The sequence below is a fragment of the Bos mutus genome, chromosome 15 (assembly GCF_027580195.1).
Source record: "Bos mutus isolate GX-2022 chromosome 15, NWIPB_WYAK_1.1, whole genome shotgun sequence".
NCBI lineage: Eukaryota > Metazoa > Chordata > Mammalia > Artiodactyla > Bovidae > Bos > Bos mutus.
This window is the reverse complement of record NC_091631.1, coordinates 19766076-19790133: the sequence shown is the minus strand read 5'-3', so window position 1 is coordinate 19790133 and position 24058 is coordinate 19766076. Positions and strand designations below refer to the sequence as shown.

The 24058-nt window shown below is 38.7% G+C and overlaps 2 protein-coding genes across 3 annotated transcripts in view; one reads left to right on the top strand and one right to left on the bottom strand.

The window, feature by feature from the left end:
- IMMP1L (inner mitochondrial membrane peptidase subunit 1) overlaps nucleotides 1-24058 on the bottom strand; it is a 478402-nt gene that overhangs the window by 225731 nt on the left and 228613 nt on the right. The window lies entirely within an intron of this gene.
- The window catches only part of ELP4 (elongator acetyltransferase complex subunit 4), a 255269-nt gene that overhangs the window by 143559 nt on the left and 87652 nt on the right, over nucleotides 1-24058 (top strand). Inside the window, exon 10 of one of the 2 annotated variants that reach the window (XM_070383610.1) lies at nucleotides 455-4481. The exons of the other annotated variant lie outside the window; for it this stretch is intronic. Within the exon in view, the coding sequence (XP_070239711.1) occupies nucleotides 455-646 (192 nt within the window). The 3' untranslated portion in view covers nucleotides 647-4481. Of the gene's footprint in view, nucleotides 1-454; nucleotides 4482-24058 lie in introns of those variants that run through there. 2 annotated transcript variants of the gene reach the window in all.

Genomic DNA, 24058 nt, shown 5'->3' with positions numbered 1-24058 from the left:
GTCAGGCTCCTCCGTCCATGGGATTTTTCAGGCAAGAATACTGGAGTGAGTTGCCATAAGTTGGTGACAAAAGCTGTGTCATGTTCTTATTCACTAATGCATCCACAGCACCAAACTCAGGATCTAAGACATAACAGATGTTTAGTAAATATTTGTTGAATGGAAAGCTAATAATGTGTGGAACTGTTAAATATCTGACTACATTGCTTTTTTTAAAAACTGTCATAACAATATTTAACATGAGATCTATCCTCTTAATAAAATTTTAAGCATACAGTACATTATTGTTGACTATAGGTTTAGTGTTATACCCTGACTACAACTGTGTTGGTTTTTTTTTTTGGTCTGAGCTGGGTCTTCGTTGCTGTGTGCAGGCTTTCTCAAGTTGCAATGAGCGGGAGCTACTCTCTAATGGCAGTGTTTGGGCTTCTTAATGTGGCTTCTTCTGTTGCAGAGCACTAGCTCTAGGGCACATGGGCGCAGCAGTTGTGGCACCATGCTTCGTTACCCCACTGCAAGGCATGTGGAATCTTCCCAGACCAGGGATCAAACTCTCATCCCCTGCATCAGCAGGCAGATTCGTTACCGCTGGACCACCAGGGAAATCCCTGAGTACATCTTTAATTACATCTCTGGACAAGTCTGAGTTGACTGCTCTTGGAAAAGAGCTGCTGCTGCTGCTGCTGCTAAGTCGCTTCAGTCGTGGCCGACTCTGTGCGACCCCATAGATGGCAGCCCACCAGGCTCCCCCGTCCCTGGGATTCTCCAGGCAAGAACACTGGAGTGGGTTGCTATTTCCTTCTCCAATGCATGAAAGTGAAAAGTGAAAGTGAAGTCGCTCAGTCGTGTCCAACTCTTCGAGACCCCATGGACTGCAGCCTACCAGACTCCTCTGTCCGATTTTCCAGGCAAGAATACTGGAGTGGGTTGCCATTTCCTTCTCCAGTGCATGAAAGTGAAAGTGAAGTCGCTCAGTCGTGTCCGACTCCTAGCGACCCCATGGACTCCAGCCTACCAGGCTCCTCCTTCCATGGGATTTTCCAGGCAAGAGTACTGGAGTGGGGTGCCATTGCCTTCTCCGTGGAAAAGAGCACTAGTAATCAATTCTCAATGCCCAAATGCAGGGTAACCCTTACCCTGCCATAGTAACTGTACCAAACTGTTTTAATTTTCCCTAATTACCAAACTGTTTCATGTTGTTATGGTTAGAATACTCCCTATCAACCTGAAGTTTTAAAAAAAAAATTAATAGCACCTAACTCAATCTTTCCTTCTTGATAAAGGTTTTGCTACCTCCTTCTCCATTCCATTCCCTACCAGTATATTGACTTCTTTCTAAATCTTTGGCTTACTTAAACTCACCATTTTAATGAGAAACCATGTTGTTTGATTCCCTAATACCCTATCAAATGATTTTAATTTTAATGTGTGTGTGTGTACTTAGCTCGTCTATATTCTAGCTTTTCCTCTTACCTTTACAGACATGTTGTAGAGATTCAGTATGGCTACCTATCAGGATGACTAATTAAAGCCAAACCAACTGAGCATTTAAAATGCACCCTTGAAATAGAGGGGAGGTGCCAAGTTGATAACATCTTGATAACGTTGGATAGTAATATCCCATGGGCTTACATTTTCATTGTTCCCAGTCAATTGACATTTATATCTATTATCACTTGAATGAAACATGATTAATTATTTTATGATAATTTGAAGCATTGTTTAAAATTCAGTTTGGAAATGTTGTTTCCTGGCCATCTTCTTCAACCACTCCTTTAGAGGATTTGGAGCCAGTGTGCTATTTAGGAAGATGATTTTTTCCTTCCAATTTATTATATACTAAGGCTCCTTGTTTTCCAAATAGAAGATTCCTTCTTTCTCCAAGAGTAATAATTTTATGCTACAGATATCAAAGATAACAACAAAAATGTCACATTGTGATTCTGTCTCCATGACGCTTCAGAATCATACAAAATGAAAAATTCAAGCAAAGAAAGCCTTTTGCTTTTTCTACTGGTGTCAAGAGCCATGTTTCTTGAGGTTTTTTTCCCTCTAAATTGGACATTAAAATGTCTATTTTTATGTCATAAAGTTGTGATTATACCTTGAAATTTTATTCATAAAACATTTCCCCCAAATCACTCTTTTTCGTGAACTTACTTTCTTCCTATCCAAGAAATAGGAATTGTAGTTCTCACTTTTTAATTAACTCCTAGCTATTTTAGTTGGAGATTTATTGCCTTAATCCATATCTAATGTGTTTATCACTTAGGAAACTTTTTTTTTAATGGGTTAGTAATTTTGTATAGTGCTGTAATTATATCTCTCATCAGGATAATTATGTAAAAGTAAATAAAGGTAGGGCTAAGATAATACCTAATTTAGGATGCCTTTCAAATGTATAATGCTTATAATTAAAGATTTCACACAGAAAGTAAAGGGCCTTGGTTTCCTTACACATCAGCCTAATTTTCAAAAGAAAACCATAAAGTTAGCTGAATAGTTTCTTTATTTACACATTTACACATTGAATCACAACTGTCCACTTAGAAGATTTTTGTTAAAAAAAATTGTTAATGTGTCTTTACACTAAAACAGAACTTAAAAGATGAATTTTATGGCTCATGTAACCTACAAGGTTGAGAGCAGTTATAATTTTAACTGGCCTAGTGCCATTAAAAAGTATTTAAGATTTATAGTAGGAAGTATGTAATTATTCATTTTATATTACTTAAACAGTTGGATGAACCATCACACATTATCAGTCATTAAAAGTAAAAATGATGCATCATACATGATTTCAGAGACAATGCAGTATAATCACTTATTAAGACATAAATAAGATATTTTGTCTTATATTTTCCCACTTTCCTGTTTTTTTCAGTTGGACTAAAAGAAAACCTAGTCTAGCCTAGCCTAGCCTAGCACCTAATAACCCCCACAAACACATATGCATATTTAAATGCAGATAACTAAATACAGATTCTCCAAAACACAGATCTTCACAACAGCCTTTCTCATGGCACATTGGGCTCCCCAGTGAATAATGGCTGCAGCATCTCAAGACAGAAAGCAACAACTAGACTTACTTGTGAAGTGACTGTGAAAAGCACTTCTCTTTCCTGACTGTGCTACATACAGAATTCCATGAACCGCTGAGGTAGTCGCATGACTTATGGTTCAGCTGCTGGCAGCGAAGAATAGGCTTTCAAGCTCTAGGTCCACTACACTATTACCAGTCTCTCACTCCTGAGACTTTATTTTTAAGCAGGGACTGGCTGTTTGCTGTGCAGTATTCATCTTTGTTTTTCTGGGACAACAAAGCAGGTGGGTCCTCAGGGGCAGCAGAGTGAGGCTGATGACTATACATGGTGTACTCTGTGTCTGAGGGGTCAGAAAACTAGATACTCTGTAGGTCACTCATGGCCTTCACCAGCCACTCAACTGGGCCCAGTTTTAAGTAATTAATGGGATGGAGCCACCATGAGTGTACCCTGTACTCATTGCATGCTTCAATAAAGGACTTCTCTGTTGTAGCAGTTTCTAATTGTAGCTGTTTCTAAGTTGTTCTGTTATATTGAAGTTGTATCAGTTTCAAAAATGTGTGCCATCATTAGGGACTTTGAAGTCTTTTGTTGAAAGGGGATTTTTGTCATAAAGCATTTGGTATAAGTGGTGTTTTTTCTGTTACTGTGAAAAATCTACATATAACACCTCAGATGTGACATATGTGAATAAAAGTTAATTCACATATGTGAATTAAAGTTATTGAGCCTATGTGAGTTAAAAATAATAATTCAATAAAACAGCGATCATATGCACAATTCATTTAGTGTACAGTTCTAATAACATGCTCCCAAATGGGTTTCATATGAACTGACGACGTTCTGTTAAGTGTGGATGAGTAAAACCCCCAAATTAACAAAACTATCATAGGACAGTAGTTTTTCATGAGATCTCACTTGCCATGTGTTTGATGCATAAGCTCTAATCTGCAGTATCAGTCATCCGTAACAAACTACTACTTTAATTATCAAAACTTTCTATATAAATTATTTAAAAGAAAATACCAGAAAATGTTTAGACAAGCCAAGTATGTTTGGGATTTCTACTGTGCAGTATAATATGCTAGTATTTACCTCTTGCTTCTTTTGATTATGCATCCAGTGAGATGCTAATTAGCTCGTTGTTGCTCTAATAGGACTGGAGAAGGGTTTCGTAGAGATGCTATTATACTACAACGTATTATTTAACATAGCCTTTGATATAAGAAATGTAGATATAACCATGAAAGCAAACCAAAGTCTGGTATTTAGAGATATCCAGAATGGATGATCCCATTAGCAGTTCATCAGTCTGTTTATTTCGTTGGAGAAAGTAAAGTCACTGGTATTGTTTTTTTTTAATATTAATAAATAATACAAAAGATCTGGTTAGAATTTCTTGAAATTTCTATTTAATAGATGATTTAATAGAACATTATTTAATAACCTTTTAGAACATTTTAAACATTGTAGGGAACTTTATTTAATAAAGGATTCATACCAGGATATTAAAAACATGTGGTTCACTTACTAAATATGGGGGAAAATTGCCTCTGAGTTGGTGTGTTAAATTGCTTGCATGCTTTTGGCATTTTAATAAGAAAACCTTTAAATGTGATGTTCTCAGTCATCACTGTGTCTTTGGTTGACACATTTTCTTTAATAAAAGATAGAAAATGGGAAAACATATATTTCTATCTAATTTGAATAGAGGCCTATTTTATGAGTATATTTGGAAAGCTATGCCAAAACACTTGATATGGAAAGGAAAGTAATTTCTAAGGCTGTTAATATGAGTGACCTACCCCAACCATTTTTCTTCATTTTGCCAGCTATGCATTTCAGAATTGGAAATAAGTGGAGCTAAAACATTCTTCCCTATAGCATTGGGGTCTTCACATAGGCCTGTTTGAAAAATGCCAGGGCATGGTTCTTTCCTCAAACATGAAGATACTCGCAAAATTACGCATGATTTATTCAGGAACAAGAATCCTGAAACAGTTTAATTTTACATTTATGAACTGAATTAACATTCTGTTCATACTACTAAATCAAAACTGAATGTTACATCTTTATATGCTATCAGTAATGTCTTCATCAATTGAGATTTCTAGAATATAGTTTAAAAAAAAAAAAAGCACCTGGGATTGTAAACTAAGTTAGGTGATAGGTGTATTTGTAATGATGTGGCAGTAATGAAGCTTTGAAAATTACTGAAGATAAATGGCTGGTAATTGCTGTAACCCTCTTTTTCCTATTTATTGCTAATCCTACAAAAAGGTAATTGTTTATCCATCTGGTTTCCTTAGCATATAAATTCTTTGAAAGCAGGAAAAATCATCACAGTCAAATAGAAGTGAAGAATTGGGGGCAGGGGAGGAAATAGATTGTGATAGATTGAATGGACAGAGTTCCTGCCCTCGGGAGTCATGAGAAGGTTATGTGATATAGCAGTTAATATATTTATGCTTTTAAACATGTACTTATTAAGCATATATAATGTTAAAGTTACGATGTAAGCACTGTGGGCAATGCAAGCACTACATATTTTCTGTTCTCACTTTACCTCTCAGGCACTTTACTGTGAAAGGTATAGAAGTCCCTCCTCTCTGAAAATACTGTAGTCATATCATCCTTTTCAGGTGGTTAGAAAAGTTTTATTTTTTCCCTCAAATTAAAAAAAAAATCACTATTTTCCCAACATTCAGTCTGTTGACTCTGCCTTTGAAATATATTCATAATTAAACCAACTTTCACTAGCTCCAGTGCTACCATTCGGTCTCAGTGCAAGCCACCATCATGTTTTGCCTGGACTATTGTTTAGCCTCCCAACTAGAAACTTCCTTTTAACCCTGAGTGCTGAGGCACTTCAGTCATGGCCGACTCTGCAACCCTATGGACTATAACTTGCCAGGCTCCTTGGTCCATGGGATTCTCCAGGCAAGAGTACTCAAGTGGGTTGCCATGCCCTCCTCCAGAGAATCTTCCCGATCTAGGGACTGAACCCTTGGAGGGTTCTTTAACCCTGACCTCCTTCAAGTCTTTTGTTCTTTTTTTTTTTTTTTTTTTTTTACAGCAGTAGAAAGGATGATTCTTTTAAAACATAAGACAGATTGTGTCATATTTCTGCTCAAAATTCCCTATCAATTCTCCATCTTGCTGAAAAGTCCTTTAGTGTTCAAAGAAGACCGTATTGACCTGGCTGCCTTAACTCTCAGATCTTACCTTTTAGCCCTCTCCCATAACTTGCTCTGATTCAGCCACACTGGCCTGTTGCTTAAACTTGCCAAGCCTCAGGGCCTTTGCAGTTCCCTTTGCCTGAAATGTACTTCTCTCAGATCTTTTCATAGCCACCTTCCTCCCCCTTCATATATGAAAATATCACCTTCGTAATGTTTTCCTGACTGTTCGTTTCAGAGTCCCAGTTTACCATTCCGTTTACCGCAGTTTACAATTCTGCCTTTCCCAATCACTTCTAGTCTGTGTTTTCCTGTAGCACTCATCACCTTCTAATCTGCTACATAAGTTTCTTATTTATTATGTTCATCTTCTATCTTCCTGTACTAGGATGTAAGCTTCACAAGAATAAGGATTTGTTCTTATTCTGTTCTGCTTAGAACAGTCTGACACATGATAAGTGAAGTGAAAGTCGCTCAGTCGTGTTCAACTCTTTGCAACCCCATGGACTGTACAGTCCATGGAATTCTCTAGGCTCGAATTCTGGAGTGGGTAGCCTTTCCCTTCTCCAGGGGATCTTCCCAGCCCAGGGATTGAACCCAGGTCTCCCGCATTGCAGGCGGATTCTTTACCAGCTGAGCCACCAGGGAAGACCAAGAATACTGGAATGGGTAGCCTATCCCTTCTCCAGCGGATCTGCTCCATCCAGGAATTGAACCAGGGTCTCCTGCACTACAGGCAGATTCTTAACCAACTGAGCTATCAGGGAAACCCGGCACATGATAACGTAACGTGCTCAGTAAATATTCTGAAATTAATATGTTTGTGTGTCTCAGCTTATCTCAATTTATCTGTTTTCTTATTTTCTTCCCTTTTGTATTAAAATTATATGTAAGTCTGAATTTGGAAACTTGTATTAGTACTAATCATGGGATCATTTATTGAGTGCTTAATAGTGTCAGACATTGTACTAAGCACATTAACTGTATTATCTCATTTAATCCCCACAACTCAGAGTCAGATGAGAAGCTTTAGAGAGGTCAAGTCACTTGCCCAGGGTAACATGTGAGGTGAACTAAGCTCCAATTCAACCCACAACAAAGGCATGTCCTTCTTTGTAGCTGTTGGGTTAAGGACATCTTTAGCAAGTTTTATTAGTATCAATGTTCTTATATATAATATATATATATATATATATATATATATATATTTACTTAAAAAAAAAAAAAAAAAAGCTTGGCTCAAACAATCAACTGAATACTAATATGCCTAACGTACAGGAGACAGGGATCAAGACCATCCCCATGGAAAAGAAATGCAAAAAGGCAAAATGGCTGTCTGGGGAGGCCTTAAAAAGAGCTGTGAAAAGAAGAGAAGCGAAAAGCAAAGGAGAAAAGGAAAGATATAAGCATCTGAATGCAGAGTTCCAAAGAATAGCAAGAACAGATAAGAAAGCCTTCCTCAGCGATCAGTGCAAAGAAATAGAGGAAAACAACAGAATGGGAAAGACTAGAGATCTCTTCAAGAAAATCAGATACAGAGGGAACATTTCATGCAAAGATGGGCTCAATAAAGGACAGAAATGGTATGGACCTAACAGAAGCAGAAGATATTAAAAGAGGTGGCAAGAATACACAGAAGAACTGTACAAAAAAGATCTTCATGACCCAGATAATCACGACGGTGTGATCACTCATCTAGAGCCAGACATCCTAGAATGTGAAGTCAAGTGGGCCTTAGAAAGCATCACTATGAACAAAGCTAGTGGAGGTGATGGAATTCCAGTTGAGCTATTTCAAATCCTAAAAGATGATGCTGTGAAAGTGCTACACTCAATATGCCAGCAAATTTGGAAAACTCAGCAGTGGCCACAGGTCTGGAAAAGGTCAGTTTTCATTCCAATCCCAAAGAAAGGCAATGCCAAAGAATGCTCAAACTACTGCACAATTGCACTCATCTCACATGCTAGTAAAGTCATGCTCAAAATTCTCCAAGCCAGGCTTCAGCAATATGTGAACCATGAACTTCCTGATGTTCAAGCTGGTTTTAGAAAAGGCAGAGGAACCAGAGATCAAATTGCCAACATCTGCTGGATCATGGAAAAAGCAAGAGAGTTCCAGGAAAACATCTATTTCTGCTTTATTGACTATGCCAAAGCCTTTGACTGTGTGGATCACAATAAACTGGGAAATTCTGAAAGAGATGGGAATACCAGACCACCTGACCTGCCTCTTGAGAAATCTGTATGCAGGTCAGGAAGCAACAGTTAGAACTGGACATGGAACAACAGACTGGTTCCAAATAGGAAAAGGAGTACGTCAAGGCTGTATATTGTCACCCTGCTTATTTAACTTCTATGCAGAGTACATCATGAGAAATGCTGGACTGGAAGAAACACAAGCTGGAATCAAGATTGCCAGGAGAAATATCAATAACCTCAGATATGCAGATGACACCACCCTTATGGCAGAAAGTGAAGAGGAACTAAAAAGCCTCTTGATGAAAGTGAAAATGGAGAGTGAAAAAGTTGGCTTAAAGCTCAACATTCAGAAAATGAAGATCATGGCATCTGGTCCCATCACTTCATGGGAAATAGATGGGGAAACAGTGTCAGACTTTATTTTTTGGGGCTCCAAAACACTGCAGATGGTGACTGCAGCCATGAAATTAAAAGATGCTTACTCCTTGGAAGGAAAGTTATGACCAACCTAGATAGCATATTCAAAAGCAGACACATTACTTTGCCAACAAAGGTCCGTCTAGTCAAGGCTATGGTTTTTCCTGTGGTCATATATGGATGTGAGAGTTGGACTGTGAAGAAGGCTGAGCGCCAAAGAATTGATGCTTTTGAACTGTGGTGTTGGAGAAGACTCTTGAGAGTCCCTTGGACTGCAAGGAGATCCAACCAGTCCATTCTAAAGGAGATCAGCCCTGGGATTTCTTTGGAAGGAATGATGCTAAAGCTGAAACTCCAATACTTTGGCCACCTCATGCAAAGAGTTGACTCATTGGAAAAGACTCTGATGCTGGGAGGGATTGGGGGCAGAAGGAGAAGGGGACGACAGAGGATGAGATGGCTGGCATCAGCCATGGCATCACTGACTCGATGGATGTGAGTCTGAGTGAACTCCGGGAGTTGGTGATGGACAGGGAGGCCTGGCATGCTGTGATTCATGGGGTCGCAAAGAGTCAGACACGACTGAGCAACTGAACTGAACTGAACTGAATGTCATTCATTCCTTCTTTTTAATTAGCTACATGTTGTCGTTGTTCTTCAGTCACTAAGTGATGTCTGACTCTTTGCAACCCCATGGACTGCAGCATGCCAGGCCTCCCTGTCCCTAACTGTCTCCATGTCCATTGAGTCAGTGGTGCCATCTAACCATCTTATCCTCTGCTGCCCCCTTCTCCTTTTGCCTTCAGCCTTTCCCAGCATCAGGTTCTTTTCTAATGAGTCAGCTCTTCACATCAGGTGACCACAGTATTGGAACTTCAGCTTCAGCAGCAGTCCTTCCAGTGAATATTCAGGACTGATTTCCTTTAGGATTGACTGGTTTAATCTCCTTTAAGTCCAGGGGACTCTCAAGAGTCTTCTCCAGGAGCTAATTTATCAGAGATAAATTCTGACTTTAGAACTTTACAACTCCAAATGATAGATAGAAATATAATATTCCTTTTAGATTGAAGGGAGAATATATTCATATCAGGTATAATATATCCTTGAAGAAGACTTGGAAATAATTAATTCCAAAATGATCATATAAGTTGGGCATTGAGTAATTTGAATTTGCCCAAGAAAAAAGGGACTAGAAGAGGTATAAAAAGTGGGGTAATATGCAGTGGCATCAAAAGGATCTCATTGTTCATATGTTTTTGTTTGAGTAATCTCTAAACTCATTTTTTAAGCCATGTTCTCCATACATATTTTTAAACTAACATATAAAATTTTACATTAATGTTTAATTTAAACATAATCCAACTTAAATTTTTTCATTCATAGACCATGCTTTTGAAGTTGTACTTTAAAAGTCACTGCCAACCCAGTGTCATCTGAATTTTCTTCTGTGATATCTTCTAGGGTTTTATAGGTTTACATTTTGCATTTAGGTCTATGATTAGTTTTTACTTACTTACTGTAAATGGTGTAATATCAATGTCTAGATTCATTTTTTTGCACATGGATATATATTTGTTCCAGCACCATTTGTTGGAAAGACTGTACTTTCTTCGTTGAATTACAGTTGTGGCTTCCCTGGTGGGTCAGACGGTAAAGCGTCTGTCTGCAATGCAGGAGACCCGGTTCCATCCCTGGGTTGGGAAGATCCTCTGGAGAAGGAAATGGCAGCCCACTCCAGTATTCTTGCCTGGAAAATCTCGTGGATGGAGGAGCCTGGTAGCCTACCATCCAGGGGTTGCAAATAGTCGGACACGACTGAGCGACTTCACTTTCACTTTCTTTGTCAAAGATGAATTGACTGCATTTGTGTGGATCTCCTTCTGGGCTCTTTAGTCTGTTTGTTGGTCTTCTTGTCTTTCCTTTGACCAGTAACACACTGTCTTGATTATTATGTGTGGCTTAATAGTAAGTCTTGAAGTCTGGTAGTTTGCTAGAGCCCCATAGCAGTTATCACAGACTCAGTGGCTGAAACAATAGAATTTTATTTTTCTCACAATTCTGAAGACCAGAAATCCAAGATCAAGGTGTCAGCAGAGCTGGTTTTTCCAAGGCCATTTTCTTTAGCTTGTGGCTTACCCTCTTCTCCCTGTGTCTTCCTGTGGTCTTCCCTCTTCTGTGTGCATATCTGTGTCCACATTTCTTCTTGTAAGGACACCAGTCATACTGGAACCTTGGCTTCTCTGGTGGTTCAGTGGTAGAGAATCCACCTTTAATGCGGGAGACGCAGGCTCAGTCCCTAGGTCTGGAAGATCCCCTGGAGAAGAAAATGGCAACTCACTCCAGTATTTTTGCCTGGGAAATCCCATGGACAGAAGAGCCTGGCGGGCTACAGTCCATGGGGTTGCAACAGAATCGGACATGATTTAGTGGCTCAACAACAGCAACAATAATCAAAAAATACACAGCATGGACATACCTGTTTTAACCTGTGGGTAAATTTTATTGATATAATCTCTAGATATTAGTACAGCCTATCTCATTAATAACGGAGTTAATCAGTTTTCAACTTACATTTTTATAAAAATGCAGAATCACATATTTAACTTTAAGGTTTGTGGGTGTTATTTTTTAATTTGACTTTGTGTCATTTGGGGACAGGCTAGAATAATACTTTAGGCTTTCCTCCTTCTGAGACATATATCCAAACTGAGATGAAAGAAGTGTTTTTAATTCATCTAGCAGCCACATATAACTGTGCTTGGTTTACACTGTGAGGAGGTATTTGGGACGGCAGCAGAAACAGGGTTTGATTTGTTAGGTACACACCCTTTACATCTCTCGTATCATATAAAATTGTTTATAAGCATGGGTCGGAGAAGGCAATGGCACCCCACTCCAGTACTCTTGCTTGGAAAATCCCATGGGTGGAGGAGCCTGGTAGGCTGCAGACCATGGAGTCGCGAAGAGCTGGACATGACTGAGCAACTTGACTTTCACTTTTCACTTTCATGCATTGGAGGAGGAAATGGCAACCCACTCCAGTGTTCTTGCCTGGAGAATCCCAGGGATGGGAGAGCCTGGTGGGCTGCCATCTGTGGGGTCGCACAGAGTCGTACACGACTGAAGCGACTTAGCAGCGGTAGCAGCAGCATAAGCATGGGTACCATAATGTAGTAAACTTAGCCTGAATCAGTTCAGAAAAAATATTTAGAAGCCTGCTATTATAAAGCAAGTAAGTAAACTATTATTCTTACACCATAAAAATGAATACAGTAGTAGAAGGGATTAGACAAATATGCTGAAAATCAAGTCAAAGCTTTCTAAGTATAGTAAGAAGCACAGGATACTAAAAATGCTCATACACGAGAGAGATGCTGCATCTCTTTGAAAGCAAATTAGAAGACTGAAAGGGAAGGTAACACTTGTGATCTAGAAGAATCTGGAGAGAAAATCTATCAGGAAATGGCTCAGGTACATACTAAAGTAAACTAAATAGAGCACCGTATTTCAACCAGAACAAGTCTGGAGGAAGACAGCTGCTGGTGTTGGTTCAGTGGATCTGTAATGTTAAGCTCACATTTCTGTGACTTTGTGAAACTTATCTCCATGCTTGTTGCCTCATGATCACAAGATGGTGGCTGCAGCTCCAGCTACCAGTCTGTAGTCTAGCAGGAAGAAGGCATTGAGAGACTTTTCTGTCTTCTTTTCCCTGTTTCTAAGAGTGATTGAACTCACTATAGTAAAAACAATAAATGATTTATTATACAAAGTCACGTGACTGTAATATTTCTTGTTCCTCCTTAGGAACTAATGCTATGCATGTAGAGCAACCAAGATAATTCACTGTCTTTATGGGGTTAAAGTACTGATAATTGGTCCAGGACAATAAGAGTAAACCAGGGCTTGCTGGTGTGACTAAGGGAATAATTCTGTTTCTGCCTAGAGTCTTCTGAGGGCTCCCACATTGTTCTTGCCCCAGGTGGTCAGCTTTGCAAGAGGATGTCAACGTCCCTCTTGAGGGATGAATGGACTGAACCGGCTTTGCTCGTCAGCCCCAGGAATAGCTGCATATGCCTTAGTTCTCTGCCTCCACCATCCATGCTCACTGTCAGTGGCCTCCCTGTGGCCACATGCTCCCTGTGTATCTTCAGCTTAAGGCTGTATTTTCTCTCCTTCTTATGGTCCTGAGGAAGGAGGGCTGAGGGAAACTTAAAGTCCCCCTTTGTGGGAAAAGTCTTTTGCCTGCTTTAACTGGGAGCAACAAATCCCACATTTACATAGCACTATAATCTTCACAGAGTAACACCAATAGCAATCTCCCAGGAGACCTCAACTCAGAACACTCTTACTGAATCACATGGTGCCCAGGCTTATACTGTTTAATTTTGAACATTTACAAAGCTTTAAGGACATTATTACACTGAACTATTTTGTTCCTATATGGAATTTTGTGTTCTTATCCCTGTTTGAATCAAATATCTTTTTTTTTTCACCCCACATATATTTTAAATGATCTCTTCTGTGGGATATCCACTAATCTCTATCAGTTCTCTTACAGCCTCTCTAAATATTCCTTTTTTCACTTTCTCTGGGTGTTTTTCCTCTTTTTATCCCCCAAAGATGACGATGATGGTTAATGAATGTTAACCCCAACAATGAACGTTATTATTCATTAAATATTTATTATATTCAATGAATATTAACAATGAATATTTAAACCCAACAATAACCATGACTTAACAAGTACTTATAAGTGCTGGGAACTGCACGACTTACACATAATAACTCACTGAACTCTTCACAGCCTTATATAGTTAGTTCCATGACTGTCCCTGTCTTCTATATGAGAGGTGCAGAAAGGTGCACAGGGAACTCTGTTCAGTGTTAGTGGCAGCCTAGATGGGGGGCAGTTTGGCGGAGAATGGATACATGTATATGTATGGCTGCGTCCCTTTACTGTTCACCTGAAACTGTCACAGCATTGTTAACCGGCTATACTGCAATACAAAATAAAAAGGTTAATTAAAAAATACATTGTAAATCAACCATACTTCAATAAAAGTAAATTTTAAAAAATAACTTACTTATAGTCACAAAAGTTAAAAACAGAGTCGGGTTTCTAGCCTGGATACTCTTAAGTCCAAATGCATGCGTTCTTAACCTCTAATCATTGTTCCTGGTCTCTAGAAGCTCCTCCTCTTAGTGACTGCCTCTTGCCTTCTCTTCCCTACCTAATTCCAGGGCCAGTTCAGTCTCGTTGATTTCATCAGTCTACCATAAGGTTTGGATACCCTAGTGTCACCAGCTAAAATCTTGCAGGCTTGGCGGTCTCTGTAACCCAGCAATATAGGCATCAGCATGCCTTATCCAACTATGCAACAGTTTCAATAGAGCTCCTGACAAATCTGGCCTTCCATGGTGGCTCAGACGGTAAAGCGTCTGCCTGCAATGCAGGAGACCTGGGTTCAATCCCTGGGTCGGGAAGATCCCCTGGAGAAGGAAATGGCAACCCACTCCAGTACTCTTGCCTGGAAAATTCCATGGACAGAGGAGCCTTGTAGGCTACCGTCTACAGGGTCGCAAAGAGTTGGACACAACAGCGACTTCACTTCACTTCACTTCATTGACAAATCTAAGAGATGCTATACATGAAGAGCTGATAGTACTGTACTTGATGTTTGCCAAGATTTGAAAGATGAAAGAAGGAGAAGAATCATAAGTAAACTGCTCTTAAGACTGTAAGATTAGCAGTCCGTTAATAAGAATTTAAGTACTTATTTATTTGTCTTTCCCACTAGCTGCTGAAGTTAAAAAGATACAGAAGCAGAAATTCTGGTAACTCTGTCTTGATCACACCAATTCCACTTTCATGATATTTTCTTTCCTTGAGAGTCTATGTACATATTCAGAGCACCTATCATTTCTTACCCACTTCCTAAACCTGACCTGACAGCTGTATCCTCTATTGACCTCTCTCTCTCTCTCTCTCTCTGTCCCCCTCTCACCTCTCTCCCTCCGTCCCTCTCTCTCTCCACTTACTATTTTCTCTGTTACTTATAAAATTAATACTTTTCTATTTATTGTTCAGTTGTCTCATTTTTGTACATTTTGTACACTGCTGTCTAGCTCAATTTGATTAGATATGTGTAAAAATTCCTACTGTGTGCCAGGCCCATTGTGAGTATACAGATGTTTGTTAACACAGCCCCTACCCGTGAAGAGCTCATAGACTAGTAGAAGAAACTGATATATAAACAAATAACCATAATAGAAATTGATTGATATAAAAATAGAATTAGGTATAAATTGCTATGTAAAGACTAATAATGGGGTAATTCTAGTAGTAGTTAAACCATCTCCAGGAAAGGCTACAGAAAAAACCTATTTGAGTACAACTTGAGAGTCATTTGGATTGTAAAATATTTATATCCTCCTCACTTTCTATTTTCATTATATTCATTTTGACACTTCTTGTCTGTTAAACTGTAAATTCTTCAAGGTCAGGAGTTATATGTTCACAGCCAGTGTTTCATCCATAATACCGTAATATTTCACTGAATAAGTATATTTGGTGCTAACCAAGTATTTATATTCATATAAATGAACATTTATTTCTATTTCCTAATCTCTCTTCTTCCACAGATCCCAACTCGTCAGCATACATTTTTGTATTTTAATATCCCATTTTATTTAACATAACATTAACTATGTAGTATATTTTTAGAACAGCTTATTTTACTTACAAATGTGTAGTTTCTTTCTGTGTCATATCTTGTAAGTAAGCATTGAGATATTTGCTCTTTAACCCTCTATGAGCTTTTATGGTATCTTCTGTAAGCATGATAAAAATGCAAAACTTATAGGTCTTTTATCTTGTATACTATATGGAAAATTCTCAAGTTTAAAGAATGCTTAAAAGCCATGTTTAACTACTGTAATGTTAAAGTTACAAACTGGAAAATTGAATATTATGAATCTTACTTCTGAACAGAATAAAATAGGCTCAAGATCTCCTAAATTTCATGGAATAACACTGAGGTTTATCTTATAAACATTTAAACCCATCCTTATTTTTTGCTAATTCCAAGGCCAAGAACATTTTAAGATTAAAGCTTCAAATGAATTAAAATCATCTTAAAGTATAGTAAAATTATTTGCCAAATATCTGTTTGAGAATCTGCTATATGAGGAGGCACTGGTGATGCAGAAATGAATAAGACATTATTTCTATTTTAAGGAGCTCACTATTTAATAATTAAAGGGATTTGTCCAATCTGTATTACAGGGTAAATTCAGTTGAGTAAATCCAGTTGGCTAAATATGAATTTCAAAATTGATCAGAAGTAGAAAAGACCTCTGTCAAAGACTTGAACTCAATTCACCATTTCAGAAGCACAGTTGCTTACACATAGTATTAATAGGTACTAAGTAAATGTTTATTAAGTATCTTAAATGCAAACATATTTACTGTAATTAAATACAAATATCTGAGTTTTTCATTAAGACTTCAGTTTAAACAAGGATAAGGGAAGGAAATTGCCCCCAAGAGAGGGCCATATCGTAATGTTATTTCCAGAAGGAATGCTTTTGGATTCTCTCCCATGAGTAATGGGGAGCCTTTTAAGTGTAATCCTTTTATTTAGGGATTACTGATGAGGGTTATGTTTTTAAAATACCACTTTGGGTGCAGTATGAAAAAATAAATTGGAAGGGATGACAAGACTGGAGGCAGAGTCTAGTTAGGAAATGTTGTAAGAGGCCAGGTCATCATCATCATCATCGTCATGGCCTGAACTAAGAAAGGAATCTGGCAGAAATGCATTAGAATCAACTGAATTTAGTCACTGTCACTTGATGAGGGAGAAGGAGGAGTCTAAGGTGGCTCCTGATTTTCTGGTTTGAGTGCCTTGATAAGTGTCTTTCACTATTAATAAAATAAGGACCATAAGGAAAAGCTGTCAATGGGGACTTGTAGAATGGGACATGTTAGTGGAGAAAACCTGTGAACATTCAGGTGTATGAATTTGTTTGGGGTGGTATATGGGCCAGGGATGTAGATTTGGGGATCAGTGTTATATAGCTGGTAGTTGAAGTTTAGAAGTTGAAGTTCAAGATTAGAAAATATGTTTGAATTCAGACATATCAGAAAATATGTTTGAATTCAGAAGGCATGGCACAGAGGAATCCTGTGGAGTGGTCTCATGGAAGTTGAGGGAGGAGAGGATTTTGAAAAGAGAATATGGAACAATGCTGAATGCACTGAACAGTGAATAAAAAGTCAACAGTTGAATCGTGGATAGACAAGTCTGTTTCATTTGGCAGTATGAGGCTCATTGGTGACCATCAGTCAAGACGTTTCAGGGATATTCAGTTCAGAGCTTTGATTACTTGCAATTACTGGAGTATTCAATTTTTTTTTTTTAAGTATTTAAAAAGTGACTGAGAGGTGAAGAAGTAGAGACAGCAGGTATCCACTCCATTCCAAGCTTCTGAGTATGAGAAATGGGAGAAAGAATAATAGCTGGGAGAGATGCAGGATAGAGGGTTTTTCAATTCTTTTGTTTTTCTCCCTTATTCCTTGATTAAACTATTGCTTTTGGTTGCATTTTCATGAGTTAATGTTAAACTTAGTATTTTTCTATAATTAATCATTCTATAATTCTTTTGGTCAGTGATAAAAATTGGAAAGAATCAGGGTTACCCTCAAACCAAATTAAGGATAAATACTGACATGTGTGATTTCCATGAATGCACAGAATTAAAAAATATTTATGACAGAAATATGGAAAAACCATGATTGAATAAAAGGAAGAAGTTGACAGCGTGTTGGATAAATGTGAAATATCTTACAAATGATTTTTAAATGAGGCCATCTGTTAAAGCTTGCTGATGCTCTCAGTCTGGAGCAAGAGGTTATTTATGTTTTCACGCAAATCAGGCTTTAACCAAAATACTTTGGAAAAAAACAGATGCCTTATAGAAATTCATTATTCCTAAAATAATTACAACCCTCTAAATGTTAACATCCTTTCCTACAAAGAATGGTATTATGCTAATGCTGTTTATATATATTCATGTAAAATTCCTGTATTATCACTGTAACGCAATGCAATGGTTTCTCCCTACCCCCACCTCCAATCTCACCCCAGGAAATACATGCCTGCTTACCAGGACCAATTTTCTACTTATTTAGCCAAAAATAATTGACCTTTGAAAGTCATAACCCAAGTATTTTCGCTTTCTACTCGTGATTTTTTTTTTGACCCCTAGTAAGTCTTAACCAGATATATTGAAGTAAAGGAAATTTTATGATAGAATATACTCATTATGTCATGTTTCATTAATGTTGAAGAGGAAGAGTTAATATTCTTTTGCCAGAAGTTGAGCTTCCAGTGTTACTACTGTGTTTCTAGCGTGCACAGTCACTCACTTGTAAAGGGTGAACGCTGTGTGCGGAAGTGCCTACAGACAGAGGAACTACGAGCATCCCTAACCTCCACGTTCACCTTAGATCAGTTTGAGTCCACACATAATAGAGATCAAATCTGTGAGTGCTGGAGAAAAATTCTGAGGAGACTTACTATTTGCAGATTTTATCATTACGGGGAGAGCAGCAAATTAGAATCAGACTAATATTTTTTCGGTTCTGTAACTTATGGCTTTTTGTTAACTTTGTCACTGAGTCAACTGTTGAACCAAATTCCTGGCTGAACATTTACTTTAGTACCATGAGAAGATTTTACACATAGACTGTCTATGTAGCACCAATGAAAGTTTTACTTATTGTGTATTCTTGTCCTCTGGGAATGCTTTTACCTTCAGTAAGCTCCTGTTTACCTTAAAATAGTAGCTTAACCATTCAGATGAATCATCTCATTTCTCCTTCCTAACTGCTCTTTGGGTTGAAGCATTTGTCAGAGTGGAAGATGGAAGAAGGACTGGAGAGCTCCATTTGTGAAAGCCCTGCCTCACTCCTTGCTCGTGACAAGGAGTCTGCACCTTACATTGTATGTGCTCTATAAAGTGGTCTGAAATAGTGATGGGAGTGAGGCTCTGCAGTCCAACGGCCTGCCTTGAGTGTTTGCTTCACCACTTCTTGCTTGTGTATGTGTGTGTTCAGTGTATGCTAAACAAATAATTCCTCTCTGCCCCAGTTTCCTCGTCTGCTAATTAGAGATAATAATACATACTAGCAGTCAAGTGGTGTTAGTCGCTCAGTTGTATCTGACTCTTTGCAACCCCATGGACTGTATGTAGTCCACCAGGCTCCTCTGTCCATGGAATTCTCCAGGCAAGAATACTGGAGTGGAATCATACGCACTACTATATATAAAATAGATAACCAACAAGTACCAGCACAGGGAACTATATGAATATTTTGTAATAACCTATAAGAGAAAAGTGGAGTAGGAAATGGCAGCCCATTCCAGTGTTCTTGCCTGGAGAGAGTCCATAGGGAGCCCAGTGTGCCCTGAAAAAGGCTGTTGTGAAGATCTGTGTTTCGGAGAATGTATATTTAGTTCAGTTCAGTTCAGTCACTCAGTCGTGTCTGACTCTTTGCGACCCCATGAATCACAGCACGCCAGGCCTCCCTGTCCATCACAATCTCCCGGAGTTCACTCAGACTCACGTCCATCATGTCAGTGATGCCATCCAGCCATCTCATCCTCTGTCGTCCCCTTCTCCTCCTGCCCCCAATCCCTCCCAGCATCAGAGTCTTTTCCAATGAGTCAGCTCTTACCTGGTAATAAATTTGTCTGAAAATAGGAAAGCCGTATGAGTGATAATTACATTCTACCTAAGATTAATCAAGATAATGTGTTTACATGTGTAGGGCACTTAAATCATAGTGGGGTTTTCAGAAAGAATCAAATTTCAAAGTAAAGCTTACTATGTCTTTTTTCAAACTGATGCACAGCTGCATGAGAACACTTGTTTTTTTGTTCATCGTGTTCCTGCGTTGAAACCCTTCCATGCTTATCCAGCTTTTGCCAGTCTTTCTAGAAACTAATCTTTCTTCTAGCCACATTTATGTCTCTAAATAGCTATGCATTATCTTATACTCATCACCTGTGTTTTTCTCTTGGCACAGAGCAGAAGATTCTTTCTCTAACTAGTTGTATAACCTAGTCATGTAACCTTAGGAACATTAATGACCTCACTGTGCCTTCCTTACTTTTTCATCTTTACTGTGTCAGCTCCTTTATATATCTAATTTCATTTGTCTTCATGTGAATCTAAAGAAGAGGCCAAAGAGCTTCAGTAATTTTCCCCATGTTACGTGGCTGATTATTAGACCCAGGATTCAAATACACTTGTGATTCAAATCTTCTGTTGTGCACTGCTAAAGCATATTATATCTCCTCAACCCACACTGGTCCTAGACCATTAGTTTGGGGAGAGTTTTTCATGCTACTCAACCTCTATAGGGGCTTCCAAGGTGGCTCAATGGTAAGGAAACTGCTTGCCAAGCAGGAGATATGGGTTCATCCCTGGAGTAGGAAAGGGCAACCTGCTTCAGTATTCTTGCCTGGAAAATTCTATGGACCTAGTAACCTGGAGGGCTACAGTCCATGGCATAGCAAAGTCATATACAACCAAGTATACACACACACCCTCTATACACACCCCTACTTTGCTCCAGCTAACTGCTTTCCCAGGCGAGAATGTGTAATGTCCCACTAAGTAGTCATCACCTTTTTTTTCACCCCAGCACACTTGAGGAGTATGACACACTTGCACTAGTGACTTAACCTGATTCCTCAAAAGATATAGGACTCAGGATCTGGGCAATAAGGACCAAGTGTACTTTGAAGAATCCTCTTTCTCTGGTGTGGTCTCAGTGTGTTGTAAGCTGTAACAACTCAAGAGAATTGGCAAGGCACTATACTGGACATTTGTGTTAACTCATTGAATCCTCACAGCAACTTTGAAATTGGGTCTCTTATCATTTTACTGATTAATGGACTGAGATGCAGAGGAGTTAAGTACCTTGTCTGGCTTGCTGCTGCTGCTGCTAAGTCACTTCAGTCGTGTCCGACTCTGTGTGACCCCATAGACGGCAGCCCACCAGGCTCCCCCATCCCTGGGATTCTCCAGGCAAGAACACTGGAGTGGGTTGCCGTTTCCTTCTCCAGTGCATGAAAGTGAAAAGTGAAAGTGAAGTCACCCAGTTGTGTCCGACCCTCAGTGACCCCATGGACTGCAGCTTTCCAGGCTCCTCCACCCATGGGACTTTCTAGGCAAGAGTACTGGAGTGGGGTGCCATTGCCTTTTCCTCTTGTCTGGCTTACTGCTCGATTTTTTTACAAAGATGAACCACATATTCCATGCTGACCTAGTAAACTGCAGTTTGGAATGACACCTAGTTAAGAATTTCAGACCATGAATTACTACTTCTACCCCCGTTTTCACTTCTTTTCAAGTGTGAGTTTCCTCACAAGCTACTGACCAAGTACTGTCTTGGCTTCTAGTTCTTTGCACAAATAAGTAATAAAGAAATGTTATCTGGTTGGCAGTCCTGAAAAGGGGAACACTTGAAACAAGTAAATCTTTTGGCAAGAATGTGTAGTAGTATAGTAGGTCAGAGTACCAGGCACAAGTCCCCTGGACCTCTCCCACCAGTTACTAGTTACATGAATGGAGGCAAGTTGTTTCCTTTTTCCCTTGTTTGTAAAATTGGAACAATCATAGTTATTAGCATCATGAAATAGCTATGAGGATAAACTAAGAAAATACAATGTAAGTACATTGTACACATGCTTAAATTTTAGTTACATAGTAAATATTAGTCATTAACTAGTAATAGTTACGGAGAAGGCGATGGCACCCCACTCCAGTACTCTTGCCTGGAAAATCCCATGGACGGAGGAGGCTGGTAGGCTTCAGTCCATGGGGTTGCGAAGAGTCGGACACAACTGAGCGACTTCACTTTGACTTTTCACTTACATGCATTGGAGAAGGAAATGGCAACCCACTCCAGTGTTCTTGCCTGGAGAATCCCAGGGACGGGGGAGCCTGGTGGGCTGCCATCTATGGGGTCGCATAGAGTTGGACACAACTGAAGCGCCACAGCAGCAGCAGCAGCAGTAATAGTTAAAGGGCTTCCCTGGTGGCTCAGATGGTAAAGAATCTGCCTGCAATGCAAGAGACACAGATTCAGTCCCTGGGTTGGGAAGATCCCCTGAAGAAGGAAATGACAACCCCCTCCAGTATTCTTGCCTGGAAAATTCCATGGACAGAGGAGCCTGGCAGGCTACAATCCATAGGGTCTCAAAGAGTCGGACATGACTGAAGCAGCTGAGCACACACACAGGGTCTTCTTTACTGAGCAGGTAGTCTTGTGTGCTTTCTTATTTGGGACATTAATGTACTTCTTCAGGAAAATACTTTGGAAATTATTTTAAACTTTTGAACAGCAGAATGCCATTTTGTAACTCCCTAAGTTTTCTACATGAATACTTAAAAAGTCTTGAGGGATAAATTGGGAGATTGGGATTGACATATTCACACTACCATGTATAAAATAAATAACTAAGAACCTACCTGTAGAGCATGGGGAACTCATCTCAATATTCTGTAATGACCTACGTGGGGAAAGAATCTAAAAAAGAATAGATAAGTGCATATGTGTAATTGATTGAATTTACTGTACAGCAGACACTAACACAACATTGTAAATCAGCTATACCCCAATAATTTTTTTTTTAAAAAGACTTAAGTCCTATAAAGAGCAGCTGCTTTTCTAGTAGCATTTCAAGTGGCTCAGCAAAGCGAGTTAGTACAGATAATTTTTAAATGATACCCAGTCACAAGTACCTTCCTTTTCCTTGATCACTTTTTTCTGAATACCTTTTTTGTTACATACCTTACGAATTTAAAACATGACAAAGATGAATTTCTTAATATGTACATTATGTTTTCTGAGCCTGTTAATTCTTTAAGGAAATTAACGAAAAAAATAATGAAGCCATGTTATACAGGTACTTAATTTTTTTTAATCTGTGGTAGTACTATGGTAATTAATGCTTATTTTATGCAAACTAGAGTGTATCTGTTAATGGACACATTACTGTCAAGAAAATATTACTTGTCTTAATTATCAGTAATGAAGCAGGGATAAGCTGCTCACTTAGATATAATATATCTAATGACCTTTTCAGTTAGAGGTTGTGATGGAAGGTATCAGTTTCACAAATTATGCTTCATTCAGCTTCTGGCCTTTGTGTAGATTAATGTTTTGTGGATGAGTTTTAAAGTCAGGCATAAATTGTGTTTGGTGTTTAAAAGTGATTTAGTGTCTTGCTTTTAGTACATCATTTTCTCGTTTATAAAGCTTCAGTTTTATCTTCAAGCTTAGGAAAAATCGTCTATAGTAAATTTAGGACTGCTTTACTAACTGCCAATGTTGTTTTTTTTTAACCTTATCAAATAAAATGGTACTTCTATATTCACTTTTTAAACCAAAGAACAAGTTTCTTTGTTATTTCTGAATTTAGGACAGTAAACACAATGACTGGGAATATAAATATTTATAATACCATTTTTCCTAATTAGATTTCCTGAGATGACACAAAGATGTTTAATGTGAGAGAATTTATGATATTTCTTAATCAGCTTCTTACTGAATAACAAAGGTCTTATCTCAGGGTATTAAAAAATCATTCAAGAACTCATAGATTTAGCCTTGCATTCAGACCAGTAGGGGAACTGCCTCATGTTTTAAGTAACTAAGGAAAGAACCCACCTGCCAATTCGAGAGACATAAGAGATGCAGGTCCGATCCCTGGGTTGAGAAGATCCCCTTGAGGCGGGCATGGCAACCCACTCCAATATTCTTGCCTAGAGAATCCCGTGGACAGAGGAACCTGGTGGGCTAAGGTCCACTGGGTCGCAAAGAGTTGGAAACCACTGAAGCGACTTAGCATGCACACATGCACCAGGATTTAAATGTTAGAGATCAATACAACAAGGCAATGAGACAAAAACTCAATTTTTAATTCAGTTTTTAAAGCCCTTTCTATATAAAAATCTTATCAGACAGTCAGTAAAGAAATCTGACAAAATTGGAGCTGCTCCACTTGAGTGGAGATGTATTCCGACAATAACTGGAAAGAATCTAGGGTTCTCAAGGAGCAGAGTTTTGATACCATGATCCTGATAGTCATAACTAACAGACTCAAACACTAGAGCAGGAGAGACCATCTTTTCAACCCCCTCA